General features: G+C 38.1%; 1 protein-coding gene across 33 annotated transcripts in view; it reads right to left on the bottom strand.

The window, feature by feature from the left end:
- LOC136843439 (phosphatidylinositol 4-phosphate 5-kinase type-1 alpha-like) overlaps positions 1-17,214 on the bottom strand; it is a 350,658-nt gene that overhangs the window by 163,212 nt on the left and 170,232 nt on the right. For 32 of the 33 annotated variants that reach the window (XM_067111961.1, XM_067111936.1, XM_067111944.1 and 29 more), the window contains exons 2-4: positions 8,411-8,499; positions 1,164-1,334; positions 324-499 (exon numbers count right to left, since the gene is read on the bottom strand). In XM_067111961.1, coding sequence (XP_066968062.1) covers positions 324-499; positions 1,164-1,334; positions 8,411-8,499 — 436 coding nt within the window. Of the gene's footprint in view, positions 1-323; positions 500-1,163; positions 1,335-8,410; positions 8,502-17,214 lie in introns of all 33 variants that reach the window. The other variant, XM_067111931.1, reaches the window with a different exon arrangement.

The following is a 17,214-nucleotide window of genomic DNA, read 5'->3' as shown; positions in this document are numbered from 1 at the left end:
GACCTCAAGATAAGTGGCCACATAAATAAAGGAGGAGCGACAATCCAAATCCATTGGTGGGTGTGTGCATTACCAGGTATTTAAACAGACTCCCAAAAGCTACAAGGCACTTATATTTTTTTCATCTTTAATACCTTTTTAATAAACTTGGATATCTGATTTACATCTAACTATAAATATGTCCAAATAACCCTCTGAAAGGTTGAATATAGAGGTCAAGATGTCTTGGATTAATTTCAAAGCAATTTCTAAGAAAAATTAGTGCACCAAAACAGACTATATACTGCATTTGCTTCCTCCTAGTAAAATACGTAACCACTCACCTGAATTCAGAAAACTGATGTGCCGGTGTTGATTGAGAACCAACACTGGGGAAAAATATTGTTTCTACTAAATAAAAGTCTTGAATTAAAAGATCCAGCTCTGGTTTACTCGCTAAGCTTCCCACTGCTTGTTGAATACCGAGCTGAATAGACTGCATCAACTGGGAAGTACCAATCTGTAAATTGAAATACAAAAATGTAATACATGTAAATGCATTGCAGTTATTGTGTGTGTTAGTAGTATTATATCACTCACACACACAATATATATATATATATATATACAGGCAGCCCCCGGGTATCGGTGGGCTTGGCTATCGTTGATCTGGTTTTTGATGGTTTTTATATATTGTATATATATGTATATATATATATATATATATATATATATATATATATATATATATATATATATATATATATATATATATATATGTATGTGTGTGTGTGTGTGTGTGTGTGTGTGTCACTTCATGGCAAATATCCTAAACATTACTGATCTTAAAGCTTGTTAAATCGCTGAAGGTTTTCAGCCAATAACTGTTCAACAATTCTGGATGACAGATATAAAGCAAATCATTACATCCTAGTAAATTCAAACAAATTAATTCCTACATTCCTTTAAATATGAAGTGATAATGCTTAATTCTGAAATTTTACACAAATTAATTGATATCAGGTAAAAGACTACGCTTCGCTGACTGAGTCCCACTCTCAAGAACATCAAAATCAACTTCCTTAGTCCACGGGACCTGGACAAGTGTTTACGAAAGTGACTAATTAAACAGTGATTTAAAAAATAAATATATAAACAATTAAAAAAATCCTCTCTCTGATTACCTTCTTGTACGTGACGACCCCTCCTTCGCCCACTCTCCTGTGTCCGATCTTTCTCTCTTTATCTCGGAATGTGTCATTTCGGGAGGCCCCTGGGGTCCGCGGCGTTTGGGCTGCACTCATCGTAGGAGTTTTGATGCCACCGTCTGCGCCCGCGTTCTGCGCCGCTGCAATCTGAAATAGAAAGTACAGATTATACAATCTGGGCCTAAGAGGTCATTCAGCATTAAAAGGGAAGATTGAAAGTACTGTATAAAGGTTTGAGAGGTGTAAAATGTGAAAACCTTTTGCAGTTTCACCATGATACATTTGCTAGAAGAGGGCTGCAGAAAGTAACATGGAAGTTAAGTATACCGTAGTTTAACCAGAACACTGAGCTGATTAACAGCTCTCCTAGGGCTGGCCCAAAGGATTAGACTTATTTTACGTGGCTAAGAACCAATTGGATACCTAGCCACGGGACCTACTGTACAGCTTATTGTGGAATCCGAACCACATTATAACGAGAAACAAATTTCTATCACCAGAAATAAATTCTTCTAATTCTTCATTGGCCGGCCGGAGAATCGAACTCGGGCCTAGGAGAGTGCTAGCCAAGTACGATACCGACCCTCCAATGAGGAACATATGGAAGAAAGAATATGAATGAGGGTACAGTCAAAGGAATGAGAGGGGTTGCAGCTAGGGGCAGAAGGCACGCTCAAAAGAACCATAAGTAATGCCTACAGTGCGTCGCGCGTGAAGTGCACTGAAAGCACTAATCCCCTAAGGGGGTAATCTTAATCTGAAATATACCAAGTGTTAAAATCTCCCCAACAACAAACCAACAACACTAATTAATTCAGTGGTATGTATAAATGGGTATGTATACACAAATCAACTGCATTTCAGTGTGCAGGTATTTCACTTAACAAGGGATGATGATGCCAGAGATCAAACAACACAATTGTCCTAACCATGCTCGCACTGAATCTGAATTATACATACATACATAAATATATAATATTTAAATATATATGTATATATATACATACATATGTATATATATTTAATATATATTATATATTATACATACATATATACTGTATATATATTATACATTTTATACATATATTATACATATTATATTATATATATATATATATATATACATATATATATATATATATATATATATAATATATATTACATACATTATAGGCCTATATATGTATATATAAATATAATTCTACATGATATGTAATGATTCATCATAACTTGAGAGAGAGAGAGAGAGAGAGAGAGAGAGAGAGAGAGAGAGAGAGAGAGAGAGAGAGAGAGAGAGAGAGAGAGAGAGCTTATCTATAGTACTAATACTTAATTCAACCGGAAATTATGCAACTATCTCACCACAGAGACACCAGACCTGCAGAATAGAGATGGGATGACTTTGGTTTTTCATGCAAAGTTTATTCTAAACAAGTGAAAAAAAAAAAATCCCTGGTTAGAACCTCAAGGTGCATTAAAATGAACAATTTACTGGAAGCGATGAACTAGTCCCCCTCGTGGGCTTATTCGTGGTGATACCATTTGCTATAAACAGCCTCCCTGGAAATGTGCAATTTGAACCCCAACAGTTTGAGCGAAGATGCAATGTATTACTGACCTAAAACAATTCTCCTTGTATTCTATAATCTACTTGCATTTTTATCTATTTAGTTGTTAATTTGTTTATTTATTTTTCTTTTCTAATAACTGACTTCTACTCTATTTCATTTTACTTTCCGTTACTTCTAATGAACTCCATAATATTCTTTGAAAACTTGAATTTCGAGTCAATGGACCCTGTAGCCTTGCTCCATATGAATAGAGTTAATCTTCTGAATAATAATAATAATAATAATAATAATAATAATAATAATAATAATAATAATAACGCTGTAGGGAAGATAGCACAGGAAAATGAACTCGGCAACAACGTCTCTATTTTAAACGCTTTACTAAAGAGCAGTGTGTCAACTTCTTGTCAAAACTTCTCGGTAATAACATACAGTATATGTGCACACCAAACTTCAAAAAGTAATTTGTATTTTTCACAGGATACGAATTTACGCTTTCATAGATGGACTATTCAGCTCAAAGCGCGCTGCGGCTGTCTGGTGGCGTCAATAAATAACAAAAAAAAAAAAAAAAAAAAAAAAAAAAAGGGCTTTTCGCTAGGCCTATGAGTCACTCGTGACGGTTTATACAGTTTGTTCCGAATGACTGCCACGAAAGTCACACAGAACTGACTGGCTAAATTGCAACTCAGATCTGCTTCTGTTTGTGCTAATGTCTTGAAACTAATATAAGACATCAATTCAGAAATGAATAAACGTCAAGATAATGAGGATAAAAAAAGCAACAAAAACAACTCGGATAACATTTGCACGTTTCTTCCCTAAAGCGTAACATAAAAAAAAAACCGCTCGCCATGCACGTGATACGAGTATTATCGTAATATGTAAACCTAGCTATGACGTTAATGAACAAACGGTCGCCATAATAAAATTGGTCTGTAACGCACACAAAAATTACGTTCTGGCGAGTCAGAATCCATTGAAAATAGCATGGAAATAAATTACTGTTCCTCCCGATTCAAGTACACAAGTAAAATAGTACGATCCCCAGACCGACTGCGCTCTCCGTGGCGACTGTTGAGAGAGAGAGAGAGAGAGAGAGAGAGAGAGAGAGAGAGAGAGAGAGAGAGAGAGAGAGAGCTGGGCATGTTCCCATAACCCCTACTTTGCCTCTCTTGGCCAGAGCACCAAGTTATGTACCAGGTAATCAGTCGAATGCAGAGGGGTTCTTTGTCTGATTTCAATCATATGGTGCGTCCATATTAACTGCCATACCCTCAGCGGAAAATGAAAGTCTTCATTGCCTTACTGTAAGTCCTGGTATCTTAATTCATCCTGTCATCAAGTGAGACTTGTTGTACAATCTTGGGGTTGTGAACACAAGGCTCTGAAACCTGTATTCGATGTGTATATAGGCTCATATACCTTGACAGGTAAGCACAAAGTCCCTAAACGAACTTCAATTTTTAGTTTTCTGTAAAAGAAAACTATTGTGCCGGCTTTGTCTGACCGTCCGCACCTTTTTCTGTCCGCCCTCAGATCTTGAAAACTATTGAGGTTAGAGGGCTGCAAATTAGTACGTTGATCATCCACCCTCCAATCGTTAAACACATTTAAGGTTAGAGTTAGTCATAATCGTGCATCTGGCAACGATATAGGAGTCACCACCGGGCCGTGGATAAAGTTTCATCGGTTGCGGCTCATACAGCATTATACCGAGACCACCGAAAGATAGATCTATTTTCGGTGGCCTTGATTATACGCTGTACAGAAAACTCGATTGCACCGAAGAAAATTCGGCGCATTTTGTACTTAGTTTTGGATTAATATTTCTGCAGGCATTTACCCCTATCGTCCAAATAGGTTTCAGTAAGTTTTAACTGTCCGTTTCAGCAGTCAAAATTCCACTGCACACGCCCCCCCCCCCTTCTCCCCAACCCCAAAAGAAACTGAAAGCCCCACCACACTACAGTATCTCCATCCATCGGCTTGACGTGATACGGCACGATTGCCTTAAAAAAAAATAAGGCAAGTAACAAGGCATATTAGAAACTCCTTTACCAAATTAGGCAGGTGGCAAGGCATTATAAGAAACTCCTTTAAAAAAATAAGGCAAGTAATAAGGTGTATTAGAAACTCCTTTAAAAAAATAAGTAACAAGGCATATTAGAAACTCCTTAAAAAATAAGCCAAGTAACAAGGCATACTTGAAACTCCTTTACAAAAATAAGGCAAGTAACAAGGCATACTAGAAACTCCTTTAAAAAAATAATGAAAGTAACAAGGCATACTAGAAACTCCTTTACAAAAATAACGAAACAAGGCATATTAGAAACTCCTTTAAAAAATAAGCCAAGTAACAAGGCATATTAGAAACTCCTTTAAAAAATAAGCCAAGTAACAAGCCATATTAGAAACTCCTTAGACAAAATAAGGCAAGTAACAAGGCATATTAGAAACTCCTTAAAAAATAAGGCAAGTAACAATGCATATTAGAAACTCTTTTTAAAAAAATAAGGCAAGTAACAAGGCGTATTAGAAACTCCTTTAAAAAAAATAAGGCAAGTAACAAGGCACATTAGAGACTCCTTAAGAAAATAAGGCAAGTAACAAGGCATATTAGAAACTCCTTAAAAATAAGGCAAGTAACAATGCATATTAGAAACTCTTTAAAAAAATAAGGCAAGTAACAAGGCGTATTAGGAACTCCTTTAAAAAAAATAAGGCAAGTAACGAGGCGTATTAGAAACTCCTTAAAAAAAATAAGGCAAGTAACGAGGCCTATTAGAAACTCCTTAAAAAAAATAAGGCAAGTAACAAGGCATATTAGAGACTCCTTAAGAAAATACGGCAATAACAAGGCATATTAGAAACTCCTTACGAAAAATAAGGCAAGGAACAGGGCATATTAGAAACTGCGTCTTGATGCATTCCTCGCCATTCGAGGGACATGGCTGGGTTCCAAAGACCCGGGTCGTTAGCCTAAGTGAAAATCTTCATTATACGGTATTTGGGGTAGCCTAGCCTCACACCCGTCTGAAAGGTTCCATTTAGATTACCATACAAAGCTTCTTTATCCTCTGTGAGTTTTTTTTTTATAAATATTTATACGAAGTAATATTTTATATAAAAAAAAAAGTCTTTATGGGTCTGCCACGTCTTTCATGTTGCAATCGCTAGACCTATAACTCACCAGAGCTCTGTCGAATCTTTAAGGAATTCTCATTTTTCACGGTTTCCTTTCCTGTATTCGCATCCCTTATAATGAAAACCTTTTGTACTCATTGTAAAAGAACAAAGCAAGCAGTATACACACGATGACGTATGCGCGCGCACACACACGCACAGAAAAAAATACCAGTGCAAACTGATTTTAATCGACGCTTGCAGTGCTCATGAAGTTTGTTTCCTTCTTATGAAATGAAAATTATATTGTGAAACAGAGTTGTTGTTATTGAGAGAGAGAGAGAGAGAGAGAGAGAGAGAGAGAGAGAGAGAGAATTTTAAAGTGAAATAGCAGAACACAGGAACGTTGGTTAGAAATAGCTACACTTCGCCCCGAGAATCTTGCTCCACATGGAAACCACACTAGGATGAAGGTCCACGTCACAATAGCACCTTTCAGCCGTCGTCTCTGACAGCCTAACCTGGTCAGTTCATTCTGATGAAATCATGGCAAACTCTCGCGTGAACATCTTTTCACATTTTTCAGAAGATGAACCCTATTCATATGGAACACGCCCACGGGGACAATTAACTTGAAATTTAAGCTTCCACAGAATACGGCGTTCACTAGAAAGAAGTAACAGAAGGTAACAGGAAATACAGAAATAAGAGATCAGTTATCAGAAAAAAAACAAATGAACAAATTAATGGACAAATTTAGATAAAAATGTAAGTATCTCATTAAAATACTAGGAGAACTATTTTAGGGCAGTAATGCGTTGCATCTTCTAAATATAAAAAAAGAAAACTCTTCTCCTCAAGGGCACGGTGAAATCTGGAGTAGACAAAAGACGTACGGTATAACGAACACTACAAGATGTGTTCTGGGGTAGTAATGCTATCTTACAAATATAAAAAATTCTTCTCAAGGGCACAGTATCAAATCTGGAGGGGGCAAATATGTAGGACTTAAGGAACACCACAAGGAGATCTGTTTCAGGGTAGTAATGCTATCTCACAAGTATAAAAAAATTCTTCTCCTCAAGGGCACAGTCAAATCTGGAGGGGTCAAAGACGTAAGACTTAAGGAACACCACAAGGAGATCTGTTTTAGGGTAGTAATGCTATCTCACAAGTATAAAAAATTCTTCTCCTCAAGGGCACAGTCAAATCTGGAGGGGTCAAAGACGTAAGACTTAAGGAACACCACAAGATCTGTTTTAGGGTAGTAATGCTATCTCACAAGTATAAAAAATTCTTCTCCTCAAGGGCACAGTCAAATCTGGAGTAGACAAAAGACGTAAGATATATAAGGACCACTACAAGGAGATCTGTTTTAGGGTAGTAATGCTATCTCACAAATATAAAAAAATTCTTCTCCTCAAGGGCACAGTCAAATCTGGAGGGGTCAAAGACGTAAGACTTAAGGAACACCACAAGATCTGTTTTAGGGTAGTAATGCTATCTCACAAGTATAAAAATTCTTCTCCTCAAGGGTACAGTCAAATCTGGAGGGTCAAAGACGTAAGACTTAAGGAACACCACAAGGAGATCTGTTTTAGGGTAGTAATGCTATCTCACAAGTATAAAAAAATTCTTCTCCTCAAGGGTACAGTCAAATCTGGAGGGGTCAAAGACGTAAGACTTAAGGAACACCACAAGGAGATCTGTTTTAGGGTAGTAATGCTATCTCACAAGTATAAAAAAATTCTTCTCCTCAAGGGTACAGTCAAATCTGGAGGGTCAAAGACGTAAGACTTAAGGAACACCACAAGGAGATCTGTTTTAGGTAGTAATGCTATCTCACAAGTATAAAAAGGATTCTTCTCAAGGGCACAGTCAAATCTGGAGGGTCAAAGACGTAAGACTTAAGGAACACACAAGGAGATCTGTTTTAGGGTAGTAATGCTATCTCACAAGTATAAAAAAATTCTTCTCCTCAAGGGTACAGTCAAATCTGGAGGGGTCAAAGACGTAAGACTTAAGGAACACCACAAGGAGATCTGTTTTAGGGTAGTAATGCTATCTCACAAGTATAAAAAAGGATTCTTCTCAAGGGCACAGTCAAATCTGGAGGGGTCAAAGACGTAAGACTTAAGGAACACACAAGGAGATCTGTTTTAGGGTAGTAATGCTATCTCACAAGTATAAAAAAGGATTCTTCTCAAGGGCACAGTCAAATCTGGAGGGGTCAAAGACGTAAGACTTAAGGAACACCACAAGGAGATCGTTTTTAGGGTAGTAATGCTATCTCACAAGTATAAAAAAGGATTCTTCTCCTCAAGGGCACAGTCAAATCTGGAGGGGTCAAAGACGTAAGACTTAAGGAACACCACAAGGAGATCTGTTTTAGGGTAGTAATGCTATCTCACAAGTATAAAAAAATTCTTCTCCTCAAGGGCACAGTCCAATCTGGAAGGGTCAAAGACGTAAGACTTGAGGAACACGTCCTAACACATCTGAACCGTCTGAGAACGAGTCACTTACATCAACAGGCGGTGGCCGATGCTTTTCCTCTTTCGAAGTTTCATCTTTAAGGTTGCCATCTGAAGGTTTGTCTTCTGTGTGCTCGCCATCTGCCGGGGATAAAAAGAAAAAAAAAAAGGAATTAGTTAGAATTACGGATCAAACCCCAGACACTATATATATATATATATATATATATATATATATATATATATATATATATATATATATATATATGGAACTAATCAACATATGAATACATGTTTCATAGAAATAAATTTCTGGCTCACATCATCAGGATGTAACCCCGGTCTCTCAAATGGAAGGCCAGGGCGCTACCAACTGAGTCAGAGAGAGAGAGAGAGAGAGAGAGAGAGAGAGAGAGAGAGAGAGAGAGAGAGAGAGAGAGAGAGAATGTGTGTATACATACGTACACACATATACTGTATATATATACATATACATATATATATATATATATATATATATATATATATATATATATATATATATATATATGTATATGAATTAATGATGTTTTTCAGGAACAAATTCTACTCCAGCACTGAAGACACCTCATCAACCGCACTCTCATCTAATATGCAGTAATTCTCATTACTTGTGATGTCATCTAAATTCCAATAAAACTCATCAACTGCAATCTATTTTAAAATACAATAAACTCTCTAACTGCAATCTCATCTACAATTTAATAAACTTCATTTATTGCAATCTCATCTAAAATACACCAACCAACAGCAATCTCGTCTATATACCTCATTAATTACAATCTCATCGAAAATACATTAACTCTCGTAAAACAGCAAATACATTGCCCTACTGTTTATTAAGACAACGAACGGGAATTCTGAAACTCTCCTCACAGAACTTCACTCAGCTAAGCTCCTCGATATACCTGACCGAGCACATCGTAAGACAAGGCCACTGGCTGGCACTGGTTTACATATTCGTCAACACTTGCACGATTTCTTCTGTCAGAATATGCAGGAGGAGGAGGAGGAGGAGGAGGAGGAGGAGGAGGAGGAGGAGGAGGAGGAGGAGGAGGAGGAGGAGGAGGAGGAGGAGGAGGAGGAGGAGGAGGAGGAGGAGGAGGAGGAGGAATATAAAAATCTAAGCCAAAGGCCATGCGCTGGGACCTATGGTGTCATTCAGCGCTGAAGAAGAAACTGGGAGTGAAAATATTTACAGGTGTAACAGAAGGAAAACCTCGCAGTTGCACTATGAAACAATTGTCAGGAGAGGGTGGAAAGTAAGATGGAAGAGAGATAATGTGGACGGAGGTACAGTAAAAGGAATGAAAGGGGATGCAGCTAGGGGCCGAAGGAACGCTAAAAAAAGGGGGGTTGCAGCTAGGGGCCGAAGGCACGCCGCAAAGACCCTCAAGTAATGCCTGCATTGCTCGGCCTGCAGTGCACTGACGAGCCTATTCTTTTTATGTAACCAACGTTTCGCGAATCCTTTCCCATCATCAGGGCTACAAATAGAATTAATATTTGCAATATTAAAAAGTATGCTAAAATATGCTAATAATTATAAGAAATTTAGTTTCGTAATATAACAGTCATTCAGTTACAAGTAAAATAAAAACTACAAAAGGATTTTAAGCTGAAAGTAAATTAAAAGCATACATAATTCAGTGAAATAACAGATAAAAAATGCAAAAAATATAAATAAATAAAAAAGGAATTACGAAATGCAAGGCCACTTTCTGCATAGGCCTAGGTCAGTCGACTGCAACTGCATACCGTTACGAAATGCAAGTCCATTGTGCAACTGCATACCGTTACGAAATGCAAGGCCACTTTCCGCATTAGTCAGTCGAATGCAACTGCATACCGTTACGAAATGCAAAGGTCACTTTCTGGATTGGTCAGTAAACTGCAACTGCATACCGTTACGAAATGCAAGGCCACTGTGCAACTGCGTACCATTACGAAATGCAAGGCCATTTTCTGCATAGGCCTAGGTCAGTCGGCTGCAACTGCATACCGTCAGGAAATGCAAGGCCACTTTCTGCATAGGCCTAGGTCAGTCGACTGCAACTGCATACTGTTAGGAAATGCAAGGCCACTTTCCGCATAAGTAAGTCGACTGCAACTGCATACCGTTACGAGATGCAAGGCCACTTTCTGCATGAGTCAGTCGACTGCAACTACATACCGTTACGAAATGCAAGGCCACTTTCTGCATAAGTCAGTCGACTGCAACTGCATACCGTTACGAAATGCAAGGCCACTTTCTGCATTAGTCAGTCGACTGCAACTGCATACCGTTACGAAATGCAAAGGCCACTTTCTGGATTGGTCAGTAGACAGCAACTGCGTATTATTACGAAATGCAAGGCCACTTTCTGCATAAGTCAGTCGACTGCAACTGCATACCGTTAGGAAATGCATGGCCACTTTCTGCATAAGTCAGTCGACTGCAACTGCATACCGTTACGAAATGCAAAGGCCACTTTCTGCATAAGTCAGTCGACTGCAACTGCATACCGTTAGGAAATGCAAGGCCACTTTCTGCATATGCCTACGTCAGTCGACTGCAACTGCATACCGTTGCGAAATGCAAAGGCCACTTTCTGGATTGGTCACTAGACTGCAACTGCGTACCATTACGAAATGCAAGGCTACTTTCTGCATACGCCTAGGTCAGTCGACTGCAACTGCATACCGTTAGGAAATGCATGGCCACTTTCTGCATAAGTCAGTCGACTGCAACTGCATATCGTTACGGAATGCAAAGGCCACTTTCTGGATTGGTCAGCAGACTGCAACTGCCCACCATTACGAAATGCAAAGGCCACTTTCTCGATTGGTCAGTCGACTGCAACTGCTCCGTTGAGAAGTTCCCAAAATGCATAGTCTACTCGAGCTCTAAACAATGGTGAGAGAGAGAGAGAGAGAGAGAGAGAGAGAGAGAGAGAGAGAGAGAGAGAGAAGGTGGGGGGGGGAGCAAACACGCCAAATTGCTGCGTTGCCAATAGAGCCGTCTTGATGCAACACCACATGATATCGCACATGAAGAGATTGTTGTTGACACTGTATTGATCCAGACACAGAAATAGAGATGAAGGAGACGAAACAAAAACCCACCAAAGATAAGTAAATACAACAGCAAAAGGAAAAAAAATGATCATCATTACCATAGCATCAAACAACACAAGTAGAATAAAGATACATGATCAAATAGATATGAAGTTTGAATTGCATACGATGTGTGGAGAGAGAGAGAGAGAGAGAGAGAGAGAGAGAGAGAGAGAGAGAGAGAGAGAGAGAGAGAGAGAGAGAGCACCGAGCTTTCATATGACTTCAATGCTTGCAAAGCGCAATTTACAATTATTAATATAGATCTTGGCTTTAACACGATAGCTCTGAGGTTCAGAATAATAAGAGACCCAAAATGAAAATACGTCAACCTTGCTTAATGGCACAGTTGAAACATTCCAATTCAATTAGAGTCACAGTGCCATGCGCTCACTTCCCTTTATAATTGTTGAACATATATTCCAGCCCTCCTGTTGTGCGCTTATTTTGAAAAACGCTGGTGCGTGTTTTAGAGAGAGAGAGAGAGAGAGAGAGAGAGAGAGAGAGAGAGAGAGAGAGAGAGAGAGAGAGAGAGAGAGAGAGAGAGAGAGTTGGAGGTTCTAGAGCCTGTGTTGCCTAACAAAGCATTTCGAACATTGATTCATGCAGCACACGATCATACTGTCTAGCCGGTCTGCTATGCAGTTCAACATTGCACGCACACACACACACACTCTCTCTCTCTCTCTCTCTCTCTCTCTTTATTCTTCTTCTCCTTCTTTACTCCATAGAAGCGTGTCAAAAAAAAAAAAAGAACATCTGCACCATACCCCGAGTCCTAAAACGCCCAAACCCCTTCCTTATCACCGAGTGCCCATTCATTCTTCCTCCACCTTCGCCTCTTCCTCTTCCTCTTCCTCTTCCTCTTCCTCCTCCTCCTCCTCCTCCTCCCTTCGTCGTCACAATGTCCTGCAGGCTACAATCACGGCTTTGCTCCCGCCGCCTCAGTAAGGGGATCGATTGTTCGACCGACGCCACGGGCAATGTGCTGATGCTAGTAGCTAGTAGGACGTCTGTCTAGGACTTCCCCAATAAAGGGAATCTCAGTTTCAGAACTCTCCTTGTGCTTCTGTTGTTCCACGAATTCTTGAGGCAATATTATTATTATTATTTTTATTTACATTATTATTATTCAGAAGACGAACCGTGTTCAAATGGCACAAGCCCACCAAAGGGGCCACTGACTTGAAATTCAAGCTTCCAGAGATTATGGTACTCATTAGGAAGTAAGGCATTCCATGTTCCGCTTGTTTGCTTGATTGCATGCCTGCTTCCGGGTTGGACCCTAGTGTCATTTTTCTTCTCCATTCACATCTTGCAATCTTCCTGGCGTTGCACGCTCAATGCTGGACTGTCAGTCAAACCGCCAGGGGGAAATTTGCAAAACCTACAATCACCGATGTTGACTCAAACATCAAAGGTATTGTTAAAAAAATACCAACAATAAACTAAACACATTCTCTCTCTCTCTCTCTCTCTCTCTCTCTCTCTCTCTCTCTCTCTCTCTCTCTCTCTCTCTCTCTGCGTACGAAGTTTGCGAATACCACGCAATTAGTAGATGAGAACCTAGATCCAGCGTGTGTGTGTGTGTGTTTGAGAGAGAGAGAGAGAGAGAGAGAGAGAGAGAGAGAGAGAGAGAGAGAGAGAGAGAGAGAGAGAGAGAGAGATCAAAATTTGGTTTAAAAATCTCTCCAGTTAACTTATCCCACCCTCATGGGCGTGACCAGAGAGAGAGCGGAGGGAGTACAGTAGCAACAACAGCCATTCAATATCACGAAGGGCGCTCTGCCGGGTGAAACCCTGTACAAAAACTGTTTCTCTGGGCAGCCTTCCAAATTTCTGCTTGGGTAATATATAATAAAATTGTACCTATATATATATATATATATATATATATATATATATATATATATATATATATATATATATATATATATATACATATTGTGCAAAACTACTCATGGTCAATCATCCAAACCTCAGTATGAGAGCTGCTGCTCGCAACAGACCGCTATGACTGTTGCAAACCTCTACACAACTGATTTTAGGATAAGATCGTTAGCCTCATAGGCACGACTCCCTTCCCATCCACAAAAGATGGTCAGGGTCTCTTTTGTATAAAGATCGTCTCCCAAGTTCGGTTACCCACCCAGCTGAAGATCAGGCTCCCTGGAATCAAATGACTGTCATTAATCCACGTACGGACCGAATTCAACGTTACCCAACTAGGCATAAGAAATATTGGAGAGAGAGAGAGAGAGAGAGAGAGAGAGAGAGAGAGAGAGAGAGAGAGAGAGAGAGAGAGAGAGAGAGAGAGAGAGTACTGTTTACGTCCAGTCAATACGAGCAAATGTCTCTATATGAAAACTACCAAAATATATTCGTCTCTATATCAAGAAAGTTGGAAATGTCCAAGTCAAGGCACTTGAATTCACTGGTTAGTCCAACATAAGCATATACAATGGATTTCTGGGGCACGCAGACATATCGTGTCCCCTCATCGTCTGGTACTGGACGAGAATCGAGCGCTTGGCTCGTTCAGCTTGTTAGGCGGAGGCTAGCGCTACCGCTTTGTACTGGAACCCCTCTCACAAGCAAGGTCTAGAGAATCTATTCTGTAGAAATTGTTCAGAAGTTTAGAGGCCCAACAGATTCGTTCACAGACAGACTTTTATTCAATCATTAAAAGTTAAAAACCAAATCATTCAGACTTTTACTTAGCTACAAAGAGTTACACAACGATTAAGACAACTGACATTTATTTACAGTAGTTACAAAGAGTTACACAACGATTCACACACACTTTTATTTAGCTACAAAAGTTATAAACCGATTCAGAGACCTTTATTTAGCTACTGTACAAAGAGTTACACACGATTCACAAAAACTTTTATTTCGCTACAGAAGTTATAAACCGATTCAGAGACCTTTATTTAGCTACTGTACAAAGAGTTACACACGATTCACAAAAACTTTTATTTAGCTACAAAAGTTATAAACCGACTCAGACAGACTTTTATTTAGCTACAAAGAGTTAATAAAAACCGATTGATACAGACTTTTATTTAGTTACAAAAAGTTAAAAACCGTCTCGTACAGATTTTTATTTACTTACAAAAAATTACACAACGATTCACACAGACCTTTATTTAGTTGCAAAAGTTAGAAACCGATTCAGAGGCTTGTATTTAGCTACAAAAGTTAAAAACAGATTCACACAGACTATTATTAAGTTACAGAGTTTCACAACGATTCGGACAGACTTTTACTTAGTTACAAAAAGTTATATATACACTGATAAAGGCTGTACGCCAGCACACTTTACTTTTCTGCTTCTGATTAGGCAGACCATAAGTTTACCCAATATGTGGCTGAGCCTAATAATAATAATAATAATAATAATAATAATAATAATAATAATAATAATAATAATAATAATAATAATAATAATAATAATGTTGAGAGAAAAACTCTCTATCACGAGAGTTCATAAATGTTCTAAAAGGTCCACAATAATAAACGAGCCTTTAACAATTATATTATTGTGGACCCTCTAGAACAAATAATAATAATAATAATAATAATAATAATAATAATAATAATAATAATAATAATAATAATAATAATAATAGCCATCACCAGTTTTGAATGCCAATCAAAAGTCACCAAAAAAAATTTCTGTAAAGCCCGCTTCCGGGGATGAATGTGACATAATTGTACCTCTGGCTTCATTCGACTTTTGAAAAATGGTAGAGTGTGCTGCCGAAAAGTCCAGAACACATGAGCTTTGGACAACTGCTATATAATTTGACTGCTGCTCCGAAGAAACTCATTGGTGAGATTGAGGAACTGCAATACAAACTCAACGGAATCCAGACGGCCATTCTATTTAATGATGTTTGTTTGAAAGGGGGCCTCATACCGAAATAATAATAATAATAATAATAATAATAATAATAATAATAATAATAATAATAATATTATTATTATTATTATTATTATTATTATTATTATTCCGAAGACGAACCTTATTCATAAGGAACAAGTCCCCAGGGAGCAATATACTCGAAATTCAAGGTCCCAAAGAATATGGTGTTCATTCGAAAGAAGTAACAGAAGGTGATGGGAAATACAGAAATATACAGAAAGAGATCAATTATCAGAAAAACAGATAAATTAATATATTAACAAATCAATAAAAACGTAATTAAATATTAGAATACAAGATGAATTATATTAGGGTAATAATAATAATAATAATAATAATAATAATAATAATAATAATAATAAGCCGGAATATCCCACTGCAATAATTATACATGCTTTGAGTTCTGCAGAGGGACCCCCCCCCCTCTCAGATCCCCACCCGGCCACGCATGGCTTGCGTGATCTTCCGGGGCCAGCCAATTGAGTCGGAAAAGAAATCCATGATTTTGCAAGCAATGAGGAGCTTGTTCCCGGAGTCTGAGAACATTTACCCTCGAGTTCTCCCCGCATTGTCGCTGGAATCAATAAGCAAAGTCGGACTGAGCTATGAAGAAAATCAGTCTCTCTCTCTCTCTCTCTCTCTCTCTCTCTCTCTCTCTCTCTCTCTCTCTCTCTCTCTCTCTCTCACAACTACCGAGGTAGTTATGGAGCCAACTTCCAATATAAAATCAAATCTACGAGTCGATTAAGAATAATTTTGGCTAAAGAGCAACAGAGAGAGAGAGAGAGAGAGAGAGAATAGACTCTCAAACAGTAAAAGAATAAAGTTAAACAAAAGTTAAACTCTCTCTCTCTCTCTCTCTCTCTCTCTCTCTCTCTCTCTCTCTCACCTACGGTATACATCAACCTGAAACTGCCGGATGCATTGGGTGCGATCTGTGGCCGAAAAATGCTGGGGCCTAAGATATCATTCAGCGCTGAAAGAGAAATTGAAAATGAGAGATTTTAACGGGGAAAACCTCGCAGTTGCACTATGAAACAAACGTACGATGAATGAAAGAGAATATAAACGGAGGCACAGTAAAAGGAATGAACGGGGTCGCAGCTAGGGGCCGAAGGGACGCTGCAAAAAACCTCATATAATGCCTACAGTGCACCGCATGAGGTGCAATGACGGCACTAACCCCCTAAGAGGTATTACAGTTACAGATAATTAAAATTTTCTTTCAGGTTTCATGGAGATCTGAAGAAATCGAAATAATAATAATAATAATAATAATAATAATAATAATAATAATAATAATAATAATAATAATAATAATAACAATAATCTCGGAATAAGAACCTCTCCCAAACTTCATCAAACAGACAAGTCATTCTGTTTAACAACAGCAACAACAACTATAATAATAATAATAATAATAATAATAATAATATAATAATAATAATAATAATAATCATCATCATCATCATCACCACAATAGTATTATTATTATTATTATTATTATTATTGTCGTTTTCATAGCAATCGTGAAATTTAATAAAGATACACCGAGAAAGATAAAGGAAGTCGGGAATATGACGTTCTTGAAGTTACGGCATATCATCTCCACGCTAACAAAAAATGAACTATTGACAGTAAAGATATTGCAATATACGTTCATTTTCAATACTTCCGAAATTACCAAGAAAATTTATTATTATTATTATTATTATTATTATTATTATTATTATTCAGAATATGAATCCTATTCATGTAGATCAAGGCCACTACAGGGGCCACTGACCTGAAAT

This window comes from Macrobrachium rosenbergii, chromosome 11 (assembly GCF_040412425.1).
Source record: "Macrobrachium rosenbergii isolate ZJJX-2024 chromosome 11, ASM4041242v1, whole genome shotgun sequence".
Lineage (NCBI taxonomy): Eukaryota > Metazoa > Arthropoda > Malacostraca > Decapoda > Palaemonidae > Macrobrachium > Macrobrachium rosenbergii.
The sequence above is the reverse complement of the archived record's forward strand: the minus strand, read 5'-3'. Positions and strand labels throughout refer to the sequence as shown.